Source organism: Notamacropus eugenii, chromosome 7, assembly GCF_028372415.1.
Source record: "Notamacropus eugenii isolate mMacEug1 chromosome 7, mMacEug1.pri_v2, whole genome shotgun sequence".
Classification (NCBI taxonomy): domain Eukaryota; kingdom Metazoa; phylum Chordata; class Mammalia; order Diprotodontia; family Macropodidae; genus Notamacropus; species Notamacropus eugenii.
This window is the reverse complement of record NC_092878.1, coordinates 30,659,157-30,681,796: the sequence shown is the minus strand read 5'-3', so window position 1 is coordinate 30,681,796 and position 22,640 is coordinate 30,659,157. Positions and strand designations below refer to the sequence as shown.

At 40.0% G+C, this 22,640-nt stretch overlaps 1 protein-coding gene across 15 annotated transcripts in view; it reads right to left on the bottom strand.

The window, feature by feature from the left end:
- The window catches only part of LOC140513767 (TP53-binding protein 1-like), a 130,585-nt gene that overhangs the window by 21,766 nt on the left and 86,179 nt on the right, over window positions 1-22,640 (bottom strand). For 13 of the 15 annotated variants that reach the window (XR_011970318.1, XR_011970319.1, XR_011970320.1 and 10 more), the window contains 2 exons: window positions 11,925-12,435; window positions 5,682-5,834 (listed from right to left, as the gene is read on the bottom strand). Coding sequence is in view for 12 of the 15 variants with exons in the window: in XM_072623713.1 (XP_072479814.1) it covers window positions 5,682-5,834; window positions 11,925-12,435 (664 nt within the window). In the remaining 3 variants the exon portion in view is untranslated. The remainder of the gene's footprint in view (window positions 1-5,681; window positions 5,835-11,924; window positions 12,436-22,640) is intronic. The other 2 variants (XM_072623717.1, XM_072623724.1) reach the window with 1 other exon arrangement.

Here is a 22,640-nt window from a genome sequence, read left to right as displayed (position 1 = left end):
TATCAAATGGTGGAAGGGAATGTACAGTTTGGTGATTTTTGGTTACAGTTCCTGGTCTACAAGCTCCTGTTTCCCTTTTGTCTTTAGGACAAAATGTAAACTCTTCTCTTAAGCACTTAAATCCCTTTAAACTTGGCACCAACCTAGTTTTTCAGGTTTTTTATGTGTTATCCCCCCTTTATATATTCAGTGGGTCAGCCAAACTGACCTTACTATTCCCATATGTGACATTCCGTATGACATCTATTTACCTCTGACCAGAACACACAACACCTCTGTCCTTCCACTTCCTAGGTGTCCCTAGATTCCTTCAAAGTTTGGCTCAAGCACTAATTCTTACACAAGGCTTTTCATGATTCTCTCCAGTTACTAGTGCCTTTCTATGCCCCTCACCTCCAACTATCATGACTATTATTTTATAAAGAAGTTTAATTAATGTAAACTAATTGCTACGAGAACAAAAGATGCCAGAAAGTCCCTTAGTCAGGGAACACTTCACTCACTTTACTGCCTAGGAGAGAGAGACAGAGAGAGAGAGAGAGAGAGAGAGAGAGAGAGAGAGAGAGAGAGAGAGAGAGAGAGAGAGAGAGAGAGAGAGGAGAGAGAGGGAGAGATCGCAAATGAAAACGAATGAAAGAGAAAGGGAGGGCACAACCAAAGGCAACTCTAATCTAAATCATAAACTCATTGTAAAATCTTATCAAAAGGATTATGGATGATTACAAGTAGTTTCACATCATAAAGCAGAAACAGTCAAAAGTCATTCCAATCATGTCTAAGGTTGAAAATTGAAGAAAACAAGCAGAAGAAAAAAATGAAAAACAATCTGCAAGGATTTTTATACCAAACTTTCTATCATCAAAGCAGCAGAGTCTTAGACTTAACTCCTTAGTATCACAATCCCAAACATGCTCATAGGGAAGACACGGATGGAACTAAAGAGGACAAAGATGGACACGCACCTGAAATAGACCAAGTGCACACAGAAGACACAGTCACGTGCAAGAGTCAAGGAGATTCTAAGGTGTGGAGAAATCAATTCACAGGGTGTATATTTAAGTGAAGGTATCAAAGATGTGGGGAAAAATCTTGACCCTTATTACTATCAAATAAAAAAGACTAATTTAATCCTCTCACTTTACAAATGAGGCCCAGAGACGTGAAATGACCTCCCCAGGTCGGCAGAGGGAGCTGGCGGCAGAGCCAGGGTCTAGCCGCGCCTCAGGGCTCCTTCCATCACCCCCTGATTCTCTCCCTTCACGTAAACAGAACAAAACAAGTACCAGACAATATAAAAGTAACTGATAAACACCCTTTCAACATGAGAAAAATGTTAAACATCCTCTGCTGAAAAAGGTATATTAAAAAAATACACACAGTACAAGTTTTGTTTTGTGAAATGCAAAATCCTTTATTTTGCTGTCCTGCAATCCATACCTCAAATCTTGCTAGGTAAAATATAGCTAGAAGTTGCAAAAAACTTGCATATGGCAAACAACACTGAACTTGGAATCAGAAGACCTAAGCTTGAGCCCCACCCCCGTGGACTCACCCTTGAATCTAACCCTCCTCGTGTGTAAAATGGAGACGATCATCTTTAAACTAGTCGGTTTATTGCTATAAGCAGCAGCAATACTCTAAGTATTACTGGATGTTAGAAATACAGTTTTCAAGCCAAAAGATAAAACGTTAAAATAATTACTGACTATAAGAATAATTCAAAGAATATGAAACAGGGTATTATTTTAATTAGTGCAACCATTAACAATATTATTCATCAAAATACATATGTATCAGTGACAATCTGCTCTGAGGAGCCCTGCACCAGGACATTTAAGCAAAAACACCAGGCTATAGATCAGGTTCCATGGATCAAAATTTATATTCCTTTGGGCAGAGCACCCACCAGTAAGCGTATGATTCCCTATGTGGATGAAGGAAAGAGGGAGAGAAGGAAGGAAAGAAGGAAGGAAGCTGCATTGTTCAACTGGAACTGGCCAGTTGAGTCCCTGGCTCCAGAGGAAAAGAGTGGGGCTGGTGACTTTGCATAGCCCTGATTCACTTAAATCCAAGTCATGATCTCACCTCCTCATGTCATGATCCTCTTTGGGAATGAAGGACAAACAACAAGGATCTCAACAGCTTCATTTATCTGGTAAATGACTAACAGCAGCAACAGTACACCAATACCTTAAATAAGAATTTTCTGGTGTGTGACTTTACAGAGAATATGCGGCAGCTCCTCACATTAGTTTCCAACAGTGGTGAGCACTGGCAGTAACAGATCCCTATTTAAAAAACTGCATAAGGTAGCTTCATTCTCCAAGAGGATGCACACTCCTCCAAATGCCCACTAGGGGAAGTTGAAGAAATCCTGCTGCATTGGACAGAACATCTGAAATGGAACCTCAGCTCTGCCACTTATTACCTGTGTCCTTGGCAAGTCATGTAACCAATCTCACTGTACCTCAGTTTCCCTATCTAAAAGATGAAGGGACCTCTAAGTTTCCTTGTTTAAGGCAAGACAACAGGGACAAGTTTACTCTGTGATCACTAAGGGGAATTAAAATGATAGAAGAGTGTGTCCTTTGGCTGCTCATATGACACAAGTCTTCAATGGCCTCTAAGGTGAGTCAAAAAGGTCTTCAATAATTCCTGTTGTTTTCTTACCTATGACAACCCTCTTTATCTATTATCTAGTAAGGAAATGTTACTATAAGGGCTTCTACTTCTACTCTTAAGATGTACAAGGATTAATATTTCCATTTTACAGATGAGGAAATGAGGCTTAGAGCTAAGAGATGACTTGTACAAGATAACACAACTGGTGAGTATTGGAGCTGGAACGCAAATCCAGGTCTTTTGACTCCAAGTTCAATGTTACTTACATCTTACCCTACGGGCCCTTCCTGAGACTCCAATATACATGTTTTCTGGGGCAGGTATGGGGAGAAGGAATGAATCATCTGAAGTGACCATAGTCTAGAAGAGGATGTGGGTTTCTTCATTCCTGAAGCAACACTAACATGATAATAGAAAATCATCCAATGTTGGATATAGAACTATTATTTTTTTCTGAAAAAGCACCCAAGTGAATGCCTTAGATGAAGTGGTAGACTGTCTCAGCACAGCTCTCACAGATACAGGCACATGGGTTGAGAATTTTAACTGGCAGAGAAAATCTTCAAACAGAGAGTGAGGGTTCCCTCCCTATCCCTGAAGAAAGTAACTTAGAGGTGGACAGGCGACTGGCATAAAACCTGAGAAGAGGTCCCAACAATAGGCAGCACAAGTGTCCTGTTAGATCTATGTGGGGAAGGTTCAAGAAGATGGAAGCAGAGCCCTGCACCCACGGGGCTGGGACATCACTCAGACTGCAGTGTACTTTATGGAACTGGACAAAATAATAACGATCGCTCAAGAGAACAAAAGGTCTGAAACCTTGTGGAAAATAACAGGGAAGTGTAAGAATTAAGAGGACACAGGCATCACCACAGAACAAACTATGTTCTAAATAAGTAAACCTGAAAACTGTCTTGGTCCTGATTCAAAAGAGAAAGGTAGGTAAGTGATACCAATCAGACACAGAAATAAGTAAGTACAGCAGCCTAGCAGTCCGTAAAGCCAGGAAATCAAACTAGTGGGTAAATAACTCAGTAACTGGGCAAATAACATCAGAAACTGATGGAAAAATGGGAAGGAAGTAGAAATTCAGATGATACCAGTGTCTCACATCCACAGCCTACATAAAAAACCACATATAACCATTTAGAAAACAGAAGATCTCTTTCACAACTGTGGCTTGGAGGATGAAAGGAGGGGCAGGGGAGAGCACACTCTTAACCAAATGTGGGTTTGCATTAAATATTCCTGACAAGTCTGATATCAACAGACAGAGAGAACACATGGCATGCTGGGCAGAGCTGGGCTCCGAAGACCGAGGTTCCAGTCCCCGCTGTGAGGCGGATTGGCCGGATGACCCCAGACGAGTCAAGCTGCAGAGGCAGTTTCTCATACTGTTGAAATCACAGGATCAGTCCAAAAAAGAATCCAAAATACACACTGAACTGACTCAAATATATAAGACCAAAAGGCATTCCCAATAAAATGAACAAATACTTTTCAGAAGAAGAAATGTAAACGATCAGCTGCCATAGGAAAGATCACCCCAAATTGCTAATATGGGTAATGAACATCCAAACAGCAGAAACAGCAACACGCAGTCCAACAACATAGATCTTGGCCTTAAAATCCGCTGTGTGTACATGCGGACAAGGGATTGGCCCCTTCTGTGCCTCAGCTAATGGATCTCTACAGTGTGGATAAGAATGTTTCCACTACTACCTAACAAAGCTGTTATGAACAAAGTGCTTTATAAATCTTAATGAAATCTATGGGAGCTATTGTCATTATGAGACAAACATATATATTTGAGGCCTTAATATGATATTTCACCATACTGCGTGTAAAAGTTGAGCATAAAAGCATTAGTTCTTTCAAAGGCTCAATAATGGACCTCTTAACAGATTCTTAAGATAGCCAAAAAACCTGAAAACTATGCTGAGTCTCTAGATACAAAAGGAATAACTTTTCCTGCCCTGTTTCTCCAGTTCTGAATCAGACTCACCAGCAGAGGTTCTAATATGCGATTCCTTCACCATGTCCAATTTCAGCCCGAGCTCTGAGGTAAGTACACAACTTTAACCAGAGCAACAAGTGGCAACGTGATCATTAAAAACTTAGACATTACACCAACCCTGAAGATGAGTCTACGTCAGCTTCCAAAAACATGAACTTTCAGAATTTCACAAGCAATCTATTGCCAACATTCCAAAGCTGGAAGAAAAGAGGCAGCCTAGAGTGGTGAAAAGAGTATTGGCCTCCGTCAGGAGGACCTGTGTTCAAATTCTACCTTATATAAAGGCTATGTGACCCTGAACAAATCACTTAACCTCTTCTCAGGCTCTGTTTCCTCATCTGTACAATCAGGGCATTGGACTTGATGGCCTCTAAGGTTCCGTCCATCTCTATCTAAATCTGTGATTCTCTGACTGACTGGGTGATTACAACAGATGCCTTGTAAAACCGTATAACAACCTGCATATGAATTATAGTGTGATAGTGGATCTAGAGTCAAAGAAATGAGATTCCAATCCTGTTTTATTTCAGACTTAGTACCTGTGCGACCTAAAAGCACTGCCCACCACCAGGCCCATTTTGCCGTCCACAAAAGTACCGAGGTGGATTGGATGATCTCTTGAGATTCATTCCAACTTTAGATCCAATGATCCTATACTAAGGTTTTTAAACGTTATATAAAAATTTTAAACTGTATTTTTAGTATGCTGCTCCTCATTAATACTGCACACCTGAGAAAGTTTGATAGTCATTTCTAAATCTCTACATTAAAAGAAAAGGTCACTGAGTGGTTAAGGGACAAGTTCAGGGCCACACAGCAGTACCAGGACTGGAGAGGATTACAAATTGGAATCATTAACTTTTAGCTCGTGCGGAGGTCTCGGAGCTACTTCACCCTTTTACTTTCTGATATAAAACATACAGAAAACAAAGCATCAACAGCTGGATAATGGGGACATAGGGAAAAGATAGAATGGTCACAAGAAACCCAAGGTACCATTCTGTTGAGTGAAATTTGTCACTTAAATCTAGTATATTATTACCTCAGTCACCTTTCGATCCACTTCTGTGCCATCTACATAATATACATCAGTGATAACACGTGTAATGAGTGTGCGCACTTCACGTATAGTTCTCATGTGACGACGCAAGACCTGGCCAGGTGGGGGCTGAGGCAAGTCAAATTCTTCTTCTCCCTATAATGTTTAAACAGTAGAACAGATAATTTACACACTAATACAAATGGATAGAACTATAACCCAACCAATTCAAAATGACACAATTGATGGGTTTCATGAAATCAGAATGCAGTAAAACTACGTGAATTAATTACAGCTGGAAACGGATACAAGATTTCTTGCAGTGTTGAAACATTCAGTACATAATCTACTTAACAGACATGCCGTGAATGTATTACGCCTAAAACCTGGGTTGATGTCTACAAACAAATTTTGAACAAATGAGAATCCTGTTTATAGCTCTATCATAAAGAAAAATAATTTATTAATTCAAATAAAACCTTGTGCCTTTATGAAGGCTAAACATGTGAAAACACCAAGTGAAACTTGGCTCATACTACAATATAAAACATACCATTTTTTTTCCATCCAATTCTGTGCTTTTATCAATGTAGAGAATTCCTGGTACCCAATCCTCCCACACTCACATGCACAGTTGTACCTTGCCATTTATATTCTCAGAGAGTTGTCTGAGGCACGGAGAGATAAAAGGACTTGTTTGAGGTCGCATGGCTGGTACGTGTCAGAGGCAACTCTAACCCAGGCTTACCTGACTCCAATGCCAGTCTTCTACGTACTAATGTCATGTTATTTTTATTAAAAAAATGTTTATTTCTTTTTATTTAATTTTTCTCATTCTACTATGAACTGCTGACACATGAAGTGTTGGTTCTAGAGAAAAAAACCTTCCCCTCAATTGTCACCATTCATTTAGTTTGTCTCCCATATGAAATCTCCAGTGTGGAATGAGTCTTATACTTAGGCAGAAGGACTTTATAAGGTGTCTTTCTAATATGAATTCTGTGGTGGGAAATAAGGTCTTGGTAGAGCTGTAAAAAGAGTCAACTTTGAAGTCAAATAACCTAGGTCTGACAACACTAGGTATTTTAAGGCATTTTATCTGTTAGCTTCAGTTTCCTTACGTGTAAGGGGACTAGATGACCTCTGAGCTTTCTTTCCAGCTGTAAACCCTTGATATTTCCCACATTAAAGCTTCTTTCAAGGACGAATCCTAATAGCTTGTAAGTTGCAACCTCTGATGTACATTTGGCAAAACTCCTATTTTATAAGGAGCTACAAAAACTAAAGAATTCAAACAAATAAATTAATCTTCAATATAAACATCACATTATTTCATACTAATAGTCATTTCCTCTACAACATCTCATGTTTATTATCCCATCCTTCCCACTTGCACAGCTTACTTAAACCCTCATCATCCCTCACTAGGACTCTTCCATCAGTCTCCTGACTGGCCTCCCTACCTTGCTCCATTCTCAGACATCCTCCACAGAGCTGTCAACATGATTTTTTCATAAAGCGCAGTTCCAATCCTGTTACCATCTCTCCCTCTGACAGCCAGCATACACCTCAATAAACTCCAACAGCTTCCTATAATCTCCAGGACCAAATAGAAACTCTTCTGTTTGGCATTTAAGGCTCTCTGCAACCTGGTCCCAGCTTAGCTTTCTGTATTACATATCACTCCCCTCCACATGCTTTAAAGTACAGTTAAACTGGCCTTCTCTCTGCTCCTCAAACTTGACACTGGATTTCCCACTCCCATGTCTTTGCACTGACTGTTCTGCCCACCTCTCACCCCTCCACTTCTTAGAATTCATGGTATCCATACAAAACTAAGCTCAAGCACCACTTTTTGCATGAATCTTATCCCAGTCCCTCCAGCTAATAGCACTTTCCCTACCAAGGTTACCTTGTATTTCTTTTGCAATAACCTATTTACGTACAAGTTATGTTCTCCATTAGAATGCAAGCTACTTGTGAGCACAGACCGTCTTTGTCCCAGTATTTCTAGCTCCTAGTACGGTGCCTGCCTGACATAGAGAAGGCATATCAATGCTTGCTGACTGAGCAAATGCTTGTTCAGAACGGTTCACCCTGGCTAGCACTGCTTTAAAGTTAAAAGGATTACACATATCTCTTCAGCTACTCTGAACAAGCATTCATAATATATTCTTTTGCTGCTACTGCTGAAAATGAACTTACTTGCCATGAGGAAAATATGTGGGATGAAATAAATTCATATTTTCTACATTTCATACCTGAAGTGGGGAAAATATGTTAATAAAAAGCTATCACATGAAAACGGGTCTCTAAGAAATCTAAGACAGATTCCAACACAAACACTGAAATTTAAATATATTATTACTCATAAATAGGTACTAGGTAAGAGATTATATTGACAACAGCTGGCAGTTATTATCTCACATTATCTCATCTGATCTTCACAGCCACTGTAGGAGGCAGCTCCTATGATCATCCCCATTCTACATAAACAAGGTTAAGGGACCGGCTTGTATTCACAGAGGCACCAAACATCTGAAGCAAGATCTGAACTAATTTTACCGGGACTCACATCTTAAATCTTAAATTTGTGCTAAAAATCAATTACTAGACATTATCGCCTAAATAAATTCCAGGTTCAGGACTCCATACGCAGCTTACATTTTATATGGAGATTACACCTTTAAGAAGTGAAGAGCCACGCCGCTTGGGCGATCATTTTAGACTCTTCAGATCTTAGGGGCCCTGGGTGGGGCTGGGGCCAACTCCTCTCCTTTTACAATGGAAAGTTAACATCTCTTCTCTGAGCACCTCCAGTTCAGATTAGATTCTTAAGAAGTCCTTCTGTAATGACTGGATTTTAAAAGGAGAAAAAAGGGGGGGAGGGCGGGGGGCGCCAAGAGGTTTTATTTTGCCTTAAAATTCCTAGTCTCCATTATCTTTGTCCCTTATCTTCCACCACCCCCCCCCCCCCAAAATCTGAAGTTCCTATAACAGATTAGCTTACAAATACAAATTTGGGAGGTAGGTCTTTCAAAAATCATGCAAAAGTCATACAATAAATATTTTCTTCTGTTGAGAACAACTTACAGTTTATCACAAAACCCTCATGAACGTGAGTGGCAACAATGACAAGACCTCAAACCAAGGTCTTTTCACATTTAGCCATAAGCTTCCTTTCACATACTTCTGTAAATATGCTTGCTCCATAGCATAAACCAATTTTAGTTAACAAAACAACTTCTAATATAACTACATTTAGATTTACTTAAAAATTTAAACTATTTAAGTTGACTTGAAACTTTAAATGCACCATTATCATTCAGCTGAATGCATTTCCACATCCCTTCAATAAATCTACCATGTGGGCACAGTCTTCTTACCCTGATTAGATCAAGTCACCTTAAATTCGACTGAGATATTTACTAAAGCAATGTAAGTGGTTTTTCTCTCTCCTCAGATCTCTCAATCCCATGACTCAGACTGTCTGGTTCCTTCACATCTATAACTTCCTGTACTAGAATCCCCTTCGAGCTTTAAGCAAAGAAGCTAACTCTACCATTACGTTGTGGACATCAGTATTTTCATCGCTTACTTATCAAATTTCTATCCCATCCTTTTTAAAACCCCAATTGTACTGAAGTGATATTACGCCTAACACATACCCATCCTTCATACCTTTTACAATCATAAATGCCAGGTAACAATCCTGAGAGGAAGACCATTTTCAGATGCTGCTTATTATTCCTTCAGGACAAATTTTAACTTGAAATCATATCAAACCTGAATTTCGTAATCACTGATGATAAACATCTTTTATAATCAAACACTTGTGCTACTTACAAGAAAAAAACCGTGTGGGATGGCAAGACCCCTACTCAAACTGACTACTCAGAGGCATCTCCAAGTATGAACACAAAGTCCTTTACGTGGTTCTTGCAAGAAGCAGGCGGTCCCTTCACCAGTTTCCTGGAGCAGGGAGGTGTCTTACAAGAGCAGATGCAGGATTGTAAAGCTAAAAACCACAAAACTCCCCCCAACTTAACCTTTAACTCTATTGGTTAATGTTTTGAGCAAGTGGCATATTCTCAGAAATTCCCGATGCAAAGAATCGAAAAAGAAACTGAACCAACATTTCCTTTGTTCTGCAAGGGGTTCTGATTGTACAATGTGACAAGGAAATGGGTTAAGCAGACAAGGGGAGATGAGTGGCAAGTGTCTGAAGTTTAGAAACTCAGGCCTAGGGGCTGATCCACTCTAGATGAGAAGTCTTCACTTTGTCCCACTCAGGAGAAGCCAAGTGACAGCCGCATAAAAACAGACGAGTCAGAGATGAAAGAGGAAAGGACAAAAACACTAACGTTGCTTTCTCATGAACAGCTCTCGGAAAAAGACCTGCCCGAGAGGGAGCAGCTTGGTTTTTCACTCATAAATGGGGAGGATGAGGGCAGTGTCAAAGAAGACACTCTTTAAATGCAGAGAACCTTAGTTCCAGGGGCACAATCCAAACCCTGAGGACTACAGGAGCAAATGAGCTTCCACTAAAACAGACTTCAGTCTTACCCACAATGCACAGCCTTCCTTGGCTTTATCAGCACAGAGAAGGCATCAAAAGAGGAAAAGGACATGAGTCAGGGGCAAAGCTGAGACCAGAAGTCAGATCTCCAGACTTTCAGGTGACTGCTCTGCATGTTCGTGAGGAAAGGGACAGCATGGCAGAGCACACAGAAAGCTGGCCCCAAGTCAGGAAGGCCTGTGTTCGAGTGCTGCCTCTGACACCTAAGTCACTTAACTAACTTCCCATGGCCTCCAAGCAACACTCTATGCCTACAAGCTGCAGAACAGCTGCCCACTGGAATTGGTATATTCACTGAAAGTTCCCTATGCCAATGAAACCATGAGTCTAGAATATATTTTAGGTGAGAAAAGAGAAGCAGTAATTAAATTTTTTTGATCTGAACCAATTAGTTCATTTATATAGGGAACATGCAGTGTACAAATTCCCTCCACTCATACAGACCAACAAATCTTTTTTGATTTACAGCTTTAGAGGGTTTCTAAGGATCCTTAGAATCTAAGAGACTTATCCCAAGGTCACTAAGCTAGAATGTGTCACAGACGGGGACTGAACCCAGCTCTTCCTGACTCCAAGGCAGGCTCTCTAACCACCATGCCCACATACAGCCAAAGCTCAAAAAACGGACCCAAATTATTAAGCTGTAAGATTCAACTAACACCTTAAAGATGAAAACAGGGAAACAGGAGGCTGATATGTAACATCTCCTGTGCCTGGACTGATGGACTTAAAGTGGGTTGAAACTACCATCCTCTTAGTGCTAATACGCTGCTTCAGAACATCACCTCTTTATGCAGGCATTTCAAGCACTAAAGTTTTCTTATGACGACTGACAGGACTTTACTCCTTAAGAGGCATCAGTAAATGAAATGAGCTCCACACAGGAGACCCTGGAAAGCACCTGATGAGGGATTTATGATTAGAAAGAAGCCTTTCCAAAACAGATCCAAAGTGAAGAGGGCCATAACTTCTTTACCGAGGTGAACCTAGATCAGTTTCCATCTGTTTTCCTCCCAAGGATCCCACAGCCACCTAAAGAAATCCTGAACATTTATTTTCTGACTTGTGAATCTAACATATCACCTTCTCTCTCCTTAAAACCACCCAATTTTTAGCATGCTATTCATTACATTCTTGAATTTCTTCCTCCGCCCCGACCATCAGCCCCTGATACCTTCCCACCCACTACAAATCTTCACTTCCTAACTTCTCTTCTTATCCTTATTGTGCTCCTCCTCCAACCCCTTCCCACCAACTTTCCGTCCTCCCTCACACTCCATAAAGAGGACTCCTAGGAACTAGACTAAGACCTGATAGGTGAGGAAGGGACAGGAAGGTATCAAGGGCCACAGTATGAATTATGAAATATTTCATATATGATATGAAATAAAGTGCAGACTGTTCACCTAACCCTCTCTTTCAAGAGAAAGGAGATCTACTTAAACTCAAATACTACTCCGTTTTCCCTGTAACATTACAGATTAGTTATAGCTCTAATATCTCCCACTCCACCTCCATCTCCATTCTTGAGAGACTCCCTGGTGCTCAGTAAGAAACATAGCCCTGTACTGTCAAAGTCTCATCTTCTCCATTGACTAATACATGATTATTAACCAGTAGATCACACAGTTGAGAAGATCCCAGGGAAGGCCCAGGCCTGTTCTTACCTGGCTATGCAAAGAGTCGGTATCATCTCCTGAGACATTTGCAGGTTTCTCAGCATTCCTCCTCTCAGTCTGTACCTTAGCATCTTGTCTCCCAAGGTTCTGGTCAGCCGTGCTGGTCCCCACCTCTACTTGTTCACACGCTCCTTTCGAGGTTTGTGTTGCTACTGAAACAACAGTTGGAGCCCAAAGGGAATGTTCTGTTGTCTGTACTTCTTTGTCACTTGTGCTGGGACAAGTGCTTTCCTCTCGTGTTCCTGGGCTTGCACACAAGACTTTACCGTGTTGATCCCGACTGGTTTGGGATTCTTCCACCACATCCATCTCCACAGTGTCTCCTTTTGGACTGGATGGCACTTGTGTAACAGTCTGTTGTTGTGCGGCTGAGGGAACAGGGGCCTCAACATGAGCAGTGTGCTTGATGGGCTGTTGTTGGCATGGCCAGGGGCTAGGTTCATCCTCCATTTTTTCATCTTCCACTTCTTGAGTGCGTGGGAAATTGAACAAATCCCCCCTGAAACCAACCACACGGAGAGATCGTGTCACAAGTGAACAGGTTTGTCTGAATCAAATCCAAAAGACAAGCCTCCTTACGAGTGCTCCATACCCCCCTTCCATTCCTGTGGTGTTCCCTTAACAGCTGAAGCACACACCATTCCCATTCACCAGGTGAGATTCAAATACATAAAACAGATTCCGCAAACCCGAGTTCCAGTCTTTCCACCAAATAAGAAAATGTGAGTGCCCAGACTACTTCTACCATGTGAAATGCAGAGTGACATTATGACTGTTGTTACTGGTCATTGTGTTTAGGGAGTTTTATATCGTGATCTTAAGTAGCTGTTCCTGTGAAATAAGAATGATGAATTCACAATTACTTCAACATGACAACACTATTTTTGCAAAATGTTTTTCCATTTTTATAGACAAACTCTCAAAACTATTAGCAAAAGAAAAACAAGAAAACGGAAAAAGTTAATTTCTTATCAGTCAACAACAATGTAAGAATTTACTTTTAAAAAGAAGATAAGTCAAAGCACGATTTTTATGCACAAAGTAATGTTCCTCATACTTTGCTGAGTCTAAATGGACTTCTATCAAGTTTGCTATGGGCTCATACTTCATACGCCAATCAAGATATTTGGGGTTTTTCTTTTATTAGATGACATCGTGAAGAATGGGATGACATGGATCAAGGTCATGAAGAAAAAGCAACCACAGATGGGCTGCCATCTGTGTGGCTGAATAAAATACACTGATAAGAACATAGATCCACTAGAATATTTATGAGTTAATCAGCAGTATTTATCAGTTACTAATTCTTCTATTTTTTGCATTACTAACAAAAAATCTGATGTTTGTTTTTGGGAAAGGAGCCCAATTTAAAAGGTATAAGTTGCAGTTAAGTTACCAGCTCTCTCAGCTACAGTGGTCAAATTGAGAAGCATTGATACTAGGTGCCTAACATGTGCCAGCCACTAAGTCAAGCTCTGAGAACACAGCAAAGGCAAGAACAGTCCCTGTCCGCAAGGCATTCACATCTTGACAGGAGAAAACATGCAAAACAGCTATGTACATTCAAGATATATACAGAGTAAGTTGAGATACAGAGAAATTGTAGTTAAGTCTAGGGAGGCGGTGCAATGGACGTAGTGTTGGACATGGGAGTCAGGAGGACCCAAGTTCGAATCCTGCTTCAGACATTTACCAGATGTGTGACCTGTAAACAGGTCACCTAACCTCTCTACAGAACCTACATCATGGGATTGTCGTGAGGGTTAAATGAGATAATACATAAAGAGTTTGGCAAACCTTAAAGAACTATGTATATGGGGATGGTGGTAGCTGTGGCAACCACTTTTGAATAACTTGGCTCTTCAAAAGCTACAAAGATGCTGTTTTTTATCACTCACGGAACATTTAAACTTTCAATAAAATATTCCTTGTCCATGGTGGAGTTATCATAACAGACCATAACAGATCAAGGTCAAAATGACAAGCGCAGCTGATATAAAACTGGGATCTATGACTGGTACAAAAGTGTAGAGGGTATTAAAAAGAAACATATAGTAAAGATAGCAGAATGTAAAGCACTATCCCTGCATACATGTGTAATACTGCACTAGAGAACAAAGAGACCTCTGCTCACTATCAGGATCAATCAAATCTCCAACTGTATGGGAACACCTGTTAAACTGGAAACTAGACAGCTGATGGATACCTGGATAATGAGCACATTACTTACAGTCAGGTAAATGTAAAAACTTTCAGGGTTCTATATAAGAAGCCCATGGTTTAGCTATTAACGTAAACATCTAGATTAGGTACTATTAGCATGGGGGCTTTCAAAACAAATACTTAAAAACCAAAACGTTCCTAAAAGTTCTTTGTTAAAACAGGAGCTGAACAACAGAAAGAAATTCTCATTTTCTTGAAATAATGAAGAAAGCTATGAAATTAACTGCATATATTTAACAAAATAACAAAATTCGCTTTCTGTTTTAATTATCTGGGATGTTCTAGGTCAAAGTGTTTTGGAGTTAAAAGTAACTAGGACTGCAGGAAATTGCATTTTGGGTATATATTCACAATCTCAAATACACTAACTATGAACTTTATCTGCTTCATTTCAGCAAATAATGATCAGGAATCAATAATAACCAAAATCCTAATGAGAAAACCAAGTTTCAACATTTCCTTAATACTATCTGATATTAATAAAACATGAAAAAGAAATTAGCATATCTTAAAGCTAAACATGTTTGTTAAGATGGTAGAGGCCAAGGAGTACAGTCCTTTGGACGTCTGCTTGTCATTACAGTGGAACACGCCACCTGATCTTCCCTATTTTCAAGTAAAGCTAGATTGTAAGCACCTAATCAAGCTCAGCTCCTTGAATACAAGGCCTACGTTTCACATTTCTTTTTACTCTTCACAGTAGCTGGTACAGGACCTCGCACACAACACTCAGGAAATACCTGCTGGTTTGACGTGAAATAGAAATAGTGTAAATAATAAGTGAGAAAAGTGACCTAACTGTTTCAATAGTTGCATTCATGAGATAAAATGCCATGAAGAGAACTCTTCTTCAGTGGTTCAGTCAGCCATTTTCTTCACAGATACTTATTAAGTGGGATTCACACTGCTGTACTATTCCCTCTGGGAAGTTTGGGTACATGGTACAAGAACCATCATTAAGGAACTGCACAGAGATCCGAATCCACGTTATATTACTATTGGTTTGTTTTCTTGTTTTCGTCCTCTACATCTATTTACTTCAACGACCCATGACTATTCAACTCATCTCCCGACAGTATGAAAGACATTTATGTTTGTTTTTTGAGAGGTAGTGAATGGAGATCCACAATTATGCAAACAAATTATATTCTTGGCTTCGCTAAATGGCATAAGTAAATGGGGACATCAGTCTTAATTATTTCTGGCAGCAGCGAAGGAGACTTGAAAAGGTAAATGAAAAACCAGAAATCAGACATTAGGTACACCTGGACAATACGATATTTAAAAACAAGTGAACATCAACCAACGACTAAACACCAAGTGTAATACCTAAACTGTACAAATGGAGGCAGTAGTGATTAAAAATAAAATAAAAAGTTTCCTAGTTAATGTCAAATGTAGGTTTCTGCTAATACATTAGTCGTATTTTGACTAAGATCCAAGATGCACTATTCCAACAATGGACTTCAGAGTCTGAAGTTATCTGTTCCAGGACTTAGTTATTTTGGAGAATTGCTCCTATGTATGGCAGAGTGTGTCTTTTTATATATAATAACCTTTCCCATTAATTTGCTGAGATGAGATGGAAGAATTCACATGGACTGTCCTGCTGGCATCCTGAACCCTCAGGCCATCAATTCAAATGATAACTGTCATATTCAACAATGATTCTAGTGAGCCATCAGATCAGAGGTGTAGACAAATCATTATCTAACATAACCAGTATCGCTCTAATTCTGTGCTATATTTAGGTGGGATTTGAAAAATGACATTGTCTTTAGATATCTGTATAACTTGGATAAAATACCTTTGGGACACTCAGCCCCATTCAACTATCAATTTCTCTAACACCAAAAGAATTTTTTGCATCTTAGTACAAAATACTGAAGCCACAAGATGCATGTGCCCTAAATGAACATTACAATTGAGTGCCTAATTTATACAGTGTTTTGTTTTTGTTTTTTAACAAAGGCACTGCATAGAGATTCACAGACTGAAGCTAGAACTCTTCCTGTAACTCTAATGGTATCTCACCTGCATTGCTGCATTCAGGTTTCAGGGCTTTAATATCGGAGGAAAAAAAGGCAGTAAAGACAGCGGGAGCGCCAAATGACGGTTCAAACAAGATGCCACGTCTATTGTTTTCGTGACACTTGCTCGGAGATGTTATAACAGGTTCATTAATACATTAACCTTCGTAATATTCTGATCTTATCGACTGGGAAACTAAAGCACATGAAAATCAACGAATTCACGTAGGATTCTCCAAGTAAATTAATACTGGAATTATCAAAAATAAGTAAGCTCTTTAACAGCCTCACGGTTTAGCCACATAGACATACTCACCTAAATCTCGGTGTTTAGGAATTCTTAAAGTTGACTTAAAGAAACTATGAAAGCTAATGAAGATATCAATATATATGAGAAAAGATTTTCTGCTCATTAAGTATTAGATTCTCGTCCTAAAGAATATTCTTCCTCGTGTTCTTCTATCCTTAAACATAAGTTCATGACTTCCTAACATTCTTCTACTGCGAACATCTGTGCGGTGTCTAGTCTCTCATGCCTGCCTATTGCTGTCAACACCACCATCTTCTCAAGTCATCCTCAATTTCTCACACTCATACTTAACACACAAGGTCATGATCTTAGATAACTCCCGTCATCTGCCCCCTTTGCTTCTACACGTGTACTGCTGAACAAATGTGTAGAAAATCACACGTGCAATCATTTTGGTTGAGTACACTAAAAATTTATGTTACACAACCTCAGCTGGGCCCTGACTGCTGTTATGCAAATTATTCTTTAACTTTCTTATCAATACACTATCTCACTCTTCGCAGCTCTTCCAAATCTTTTCAACCTTCCTCAGATCTCCCATGGCTTCCCCTTTCCCCGCACCCCTAATTGAGAAATTTGCCTCATATTTTCCAGAAAAAACTGGAGTTCACACCAATCCCTCATCCTCATCTCCTATCACTCAGATGTTTTCTACCACTATCTCCCCCTTCGCTGCTATCTCACGTGAAGAAGTGGCTTTACTCCTTACCATGACTAACACCATCTACTCACTCAAGCGATCCTATTCTGTATCATCTCTTTTAACAGGTTGCATCCTTTCTCAGTCTACTGGCTCCTTTCCTACTGTCTAAAAACATGCCAGGTCTCCCCTCATCCTGAAAAAAATCCTCACTTGATCTTTTCATCCTTGATAAATATCATCCTATAATTTCTGCCCTTTAAGGCTAAACTCCTTGAAAAGATCATAGCCAATAGGTGCCTCTACTTCATGTCCTCTCATTCTTAATGGCTTACAATATAGTTTCCAACCTCATCATTACAGTAAAACTGCTCCATTGAAAGTTACAATCAATCTCTTCATTGCCAAATCCAATGGCTTTTTCTCAATTCTCCTTCTCCTAGATCTTTCTGCAGCCTTTGACACTGTTGAACACTCTCTCCTTCTTGATACTTTCTTCTCCCTAGGTTTTTGGGATACCACTCTTTCCTGCTTCTCTTACCTATCTGACCAACTCTTTCTCAAGCTCCTTTGCTGGATCCTCTTCTAGATCAAACTCAGACTGTAGGTGTCCCATAGGGTTCTTGGGCCTTCTTCCATTCTCCCTCTATACTACTTCACCAGTTGATCTCATTAACTCTCATGGACTTAATTATCATCTCTATACAGATTATTTCCAAATCTACCTACCCTGTCATAACCTCTTTGCTGATCTCTAATCTCGCAGCTCCAACTGCCTTACAGACATCTCAAATTGGCTATTCAGTAGACATCTTAAACTAAACACATCTAAAACCAAACTCATCATCTTTCCCTCCAACTCCTCCCCACTCCAAATTTCCTATTACTGTCAAGGGCAGCATCTAGTAATCATCCTGGAATCCTCACTATTTTTCTCCCCTGTCCTCTCCCACGACCAAACTGTGGCCACAGCCTGTCGATTTCACCTTTGCAACATCTCTCAAATACGCCCCCTTCTCTTCTCCTGCCACGGCCAACACCCTGGTGCAGGCCCCCATCGTCTAATGCCTGGATTATTGTGGGTCAGCTTGTCTCAAGTCTCTCCTCACTTCAATCCATTCTCTAACTGGCCACTAAAATGATTTTTTCCAAAGCACAGGTCTGACCATATCACTCCCCTTTCCCTCCCACCCTCATGCCTCTTCCCCCACCTCAAGGAGGTTCCCTATTACCCCCAGGATCAAATACAAAATCCTCTGTTGGATATTCAAAGCTCTTCATAACTCACCATTTTTCTAGTCTCATACCTCACTCTGTTCACATATTCTTCAATCCTAGTTCCACAAACAAGACATTCCCTATCTCTCAGATCTAGGTATTTTGCTCTCCCTTCTCATGTCTACCCAAGGTTTCCTTCACTTCCTTCAAGTCTCAAATAAAATCTCATCTTCCAAAGAATCTCTCATTCTAATGCCTTCCCTCTCTGATGCCCTTTTTATCCTGCATACAGCTTGCTTGTAAGGGGGCAGCCGGGTGGTGCAGTGGATAGAGCACCAGTGCAGGAGTCAGGAGGACCTGAGTTCAAATCTCACCTCAGACACTGGACACTCACTAGCTGTGTGACCTTGGCCAAGTCACTTAACCCCAATTGCCTCATACTGGGTCATCTCCAGTCATTCTGATGAATATCTGGTCACTGGATTCAGACAGCTCTGGAGAAGTGAGGCTGGTGACCTGCACAGCCCTCCCTCACTCAAAACAAAGTCAAGTGCAAGTCATGTCATTATTTCTCTGATGGCATGGTCTTCTTCACAACGAAGGACAAACACACAGCTTCCTTGTACGTATCTGTCTGCTTGCTGTTTACATTACATTGTAAGGGCCTCGAGGGCACAGACTTTCTTTTGCCTTTTTGTATATTCCCAGCGATTAGCACAGTGCTTGGTACGTAAAAAGGCACTTGGTACTTACTGACTGACACGTATTCAAGTCATTACCTCACACTCTTGCAAAAGCCACTGTCAGTAACCCTAGCACAAGTTTCTCCCCTTCCAGTCTATCCTCCACTCAGCTGATCTTTCTAAAGGACAAAACTGACTACATCAGTTTCCCACTTAATATTTTCTAGTGGCTCCCTATTACTGCCTACAAGATGCCACAAAAATCTGGTGTCTAGTTTTTAAAGCCCTCCACAGCCTAACCAGCGCCTTCCTAGACTTACAGGATACATGTATCCTTCTTCACATATTCAAGCACACTGTGACACTGGTCTCCTTGTTTTTCCTCAGACATGACACAATCTTGACGCTATGCCTTCTCAACAGCGTTCCTGCTTGCCTAGAATGTTCTCCTGTCTCACTTCTGTGTACTGGTTTACGTGGCCTCCTTTAAGTCTCTGCTCAGGCCCTATCTTCTTCAAAAGGACTTTCCTGGTCTCCTTCTCCTTCCCTCTGTCACCCACTCTAGTGCATTCCCTCCCATCTACACCGTGTGCGTAGATACACACATACGTACTTGTGCATATACATTCATACACGTTATACACACATAGTTGTTTTAATATTGTCTTTTCCAGTACAATGTGAACTCTTAGTAGGCATGAATTGTATTTTTTGTCGTCCTTTATAATCCCAAAGATCAGCACAGTGCCCAGTACATATTCAGTGCTTAATAAATGCTTATTAATGATGATGATTCAAACTGCAATTTCTTTTTGATAAGTACTACTATGTTAATTTCATTTTTCAGGCTCAAAAACTGAGCTCTCCAGTGGTAAAATTAGACAAAGCGAAATTCCATGCTTGTGAATTTTTAGTAAAAACTAGACATACACTCTGAATGCTATAAAAATGGACAGTTTTTTTCAAAGCAAGTAATCCTGCCACCACTTAAAGAGACAGAGACAGATGCAGGGTGACAGAATGTTTCTGAAGGATAAGAAACAAATCCCAGCAAAACCAAATGTACTGTTCTGAGGAATAAGACTCTCGGAAGTATTCCTACTTGAAATCAAAGGATGCAGAACATACACGTCTCTGAAGATACTATAAAACAAACAAAAAAAATCTAGAGGAGCTAAAAGCAATGAAAACATATTCATTTCAATGCTCACATAGCAGCTCTAGTTTCAGTAACCAAACAATCAAAAATATAGCATCCAAATGAATTCTCTACTTTCTGGGGAGGATGGCCTAGAATGAGACGTTGAATGTTCACATGATTCTTCAAGTTTTTTATACCTGAGTTGCTGGGTACTTCTTTTTCAAAGAAAGGCACTATATAAGAGAGAGGATACAATAACTAATTGAATTAAATCTATATTTAAGTCCTCATTTGGGCTAGTTCCCATGAAGGATACAAATACAAACAAATTATTTTCTGTGAACGCAGAGTGCTTAAAATCAAGTAGGGGAAATAAGGGATGTACACAATCATAATGAAAACAAAATGTGATAAGGAGAACTTCAGGCAAAATGTTAGAGGAGCAAAGTAGAAGGAAAAATTTTTATAGCTGGGGATCAAGAAGACTTCGTAGAAAAGATGGCATGTGAACTAGACTCCCAAGAAAGGATAAAACTGTGATGGGTGGGAATGCGAGAAAGGGAGAAATTTCAATTAGGCCAGCTTGATTGCAATACAGGGTTCAATAAGACAATAGTGATAGGTTGGGAATAAAAAGTCAAGGACCTCTAATGCTTTAATACGAAGTCTATGACTTGTTCTATGAATAATTAATTCTTGTAAAAGGTTTCTGAACAGAGGAATGACAATTAGAACCATGCCTTGGATCTGCTATCACCGGGCTAAAGGAGGTAAGTAGGGAAGGGCTAAGGAGGCCGTTATAACAGCGCAGGGCCATGGTACAAAGAACCTTCGATGGAATGGAAAGCAAGATGATGCAGACACAGAACTGAGAGGAACTGACAAAATGATAGGTTGTGGATGAGCAGAAGGAATCACAGAACCTGAGCTGGAAGACACTTCTCAGCAATCATTTAGGAGACCAACCCAAGTCTGAAAATAATTCTCTTTATAACATACTTGGCAAATGATCATTCAGTTTTTGCTTAATGATCTCTAATAAGAGGAAACATACTACTGTGTTCGAAGACAGTCCATATTATTAAATAATTTTTATTTTCTAGTTTAAATCTCATTTTTTGGGGGGGGGGGAGCAACATCTACACATTGTCCCTAGGTAGTTCTACTTTCTGGGCTAAATAGAACAAGTCCCATACAGCTTAACAGTGCAAATGCTTCAAATATTCGAAGACACTTATCATGTCCTCCGTGAGTCTCCTCTTTTCCAAGGTAAACATCCTCAGTCCCCTCAACTGATATGGTGCCCATAAGTTTATTAATAGGGGTAGGGACTGTTTCTATGGTTTCACTAGTTCAGGCAACTGCCAGGAAAGGAAAATGCTTTGAACTACATAAATCTGCATCTTCTCCGTGATTTACAGTCTTCACAAAATGGTCTAGAGCATTAAAAGAGTGATTTGCCCAGGGTCCACAGAGGTGGTCTTAAACCCTGTTATTCCTGGTTTCAAGGCTAGTTCACTATCCAGTATGCTAAAAATATTTCTCAGTTTACCAACATCCTTCCAAAAACATGACACTCATATTTGAACACATTATTTCTAAATGTAGGCTGATGACCAGAAGAGAGGACAACAGGACTCTAACTCCTTACTTTTAGAAATGGCATCTCTTTTAATGAAGTCTAAGACTCCATTAATTTTCATGGCTTTTATGTCACACTGCTGAATCATACTGTAGTTTTTTGAATCCTCTTACGAAGTGGGAAAAATGAGGGATGACACATAGAGAGCCAGACTGCTCCATTGGAATCCTCAAGATGTAGGGACCAAGGGAAGAATGCCTCCAGAATGTGGGATAGAACTCCTATGGTGAACTTCTAGGAGGACTTGGATAAAAATAGGCAAACTTGAATAGGTTGAGATATGAAGTGAAGGAACTCCCAAACTGATGACATCACAGGTCTATTTAAATATCTAAGAATACTGATTAAGAGTAAGACTCCTAGATATTTTTTTGATGAACTGGTATCTAGCCATGTCTCCTCCATCTTGGACCTAAGAAGCTGAGAGTAAGACGTGGTATTTGGTCCTATTACACTTCCTCTTATAATTTTAGCTCTTGACCCTTCTTCAGTGTATCCCTTCTGATGCAAAGTATATTGAACAGAACCAGGAGAACATTGTCCACAGTAACAGCAACGTTGTACGATGATCAGCTGGTATGACGTAGCTATTCTCAGCAGGACAATGACAATTCCTAATGATTTATGATGAAAAATGCTATCCATCTCCAGAGAAAAAACTGATGGAGTCTGAATGCAGACCGAAGCATGCTTATTTCCAGCATGAATTTTCTTGTTTTCTAGTATGATACACTAATATGGAAACATGCTTTGCATGACTGTTCACGCATAACCATTATCAAATCGCTTGCCTCCTCAATGAAGGGGGTGGAGAGGG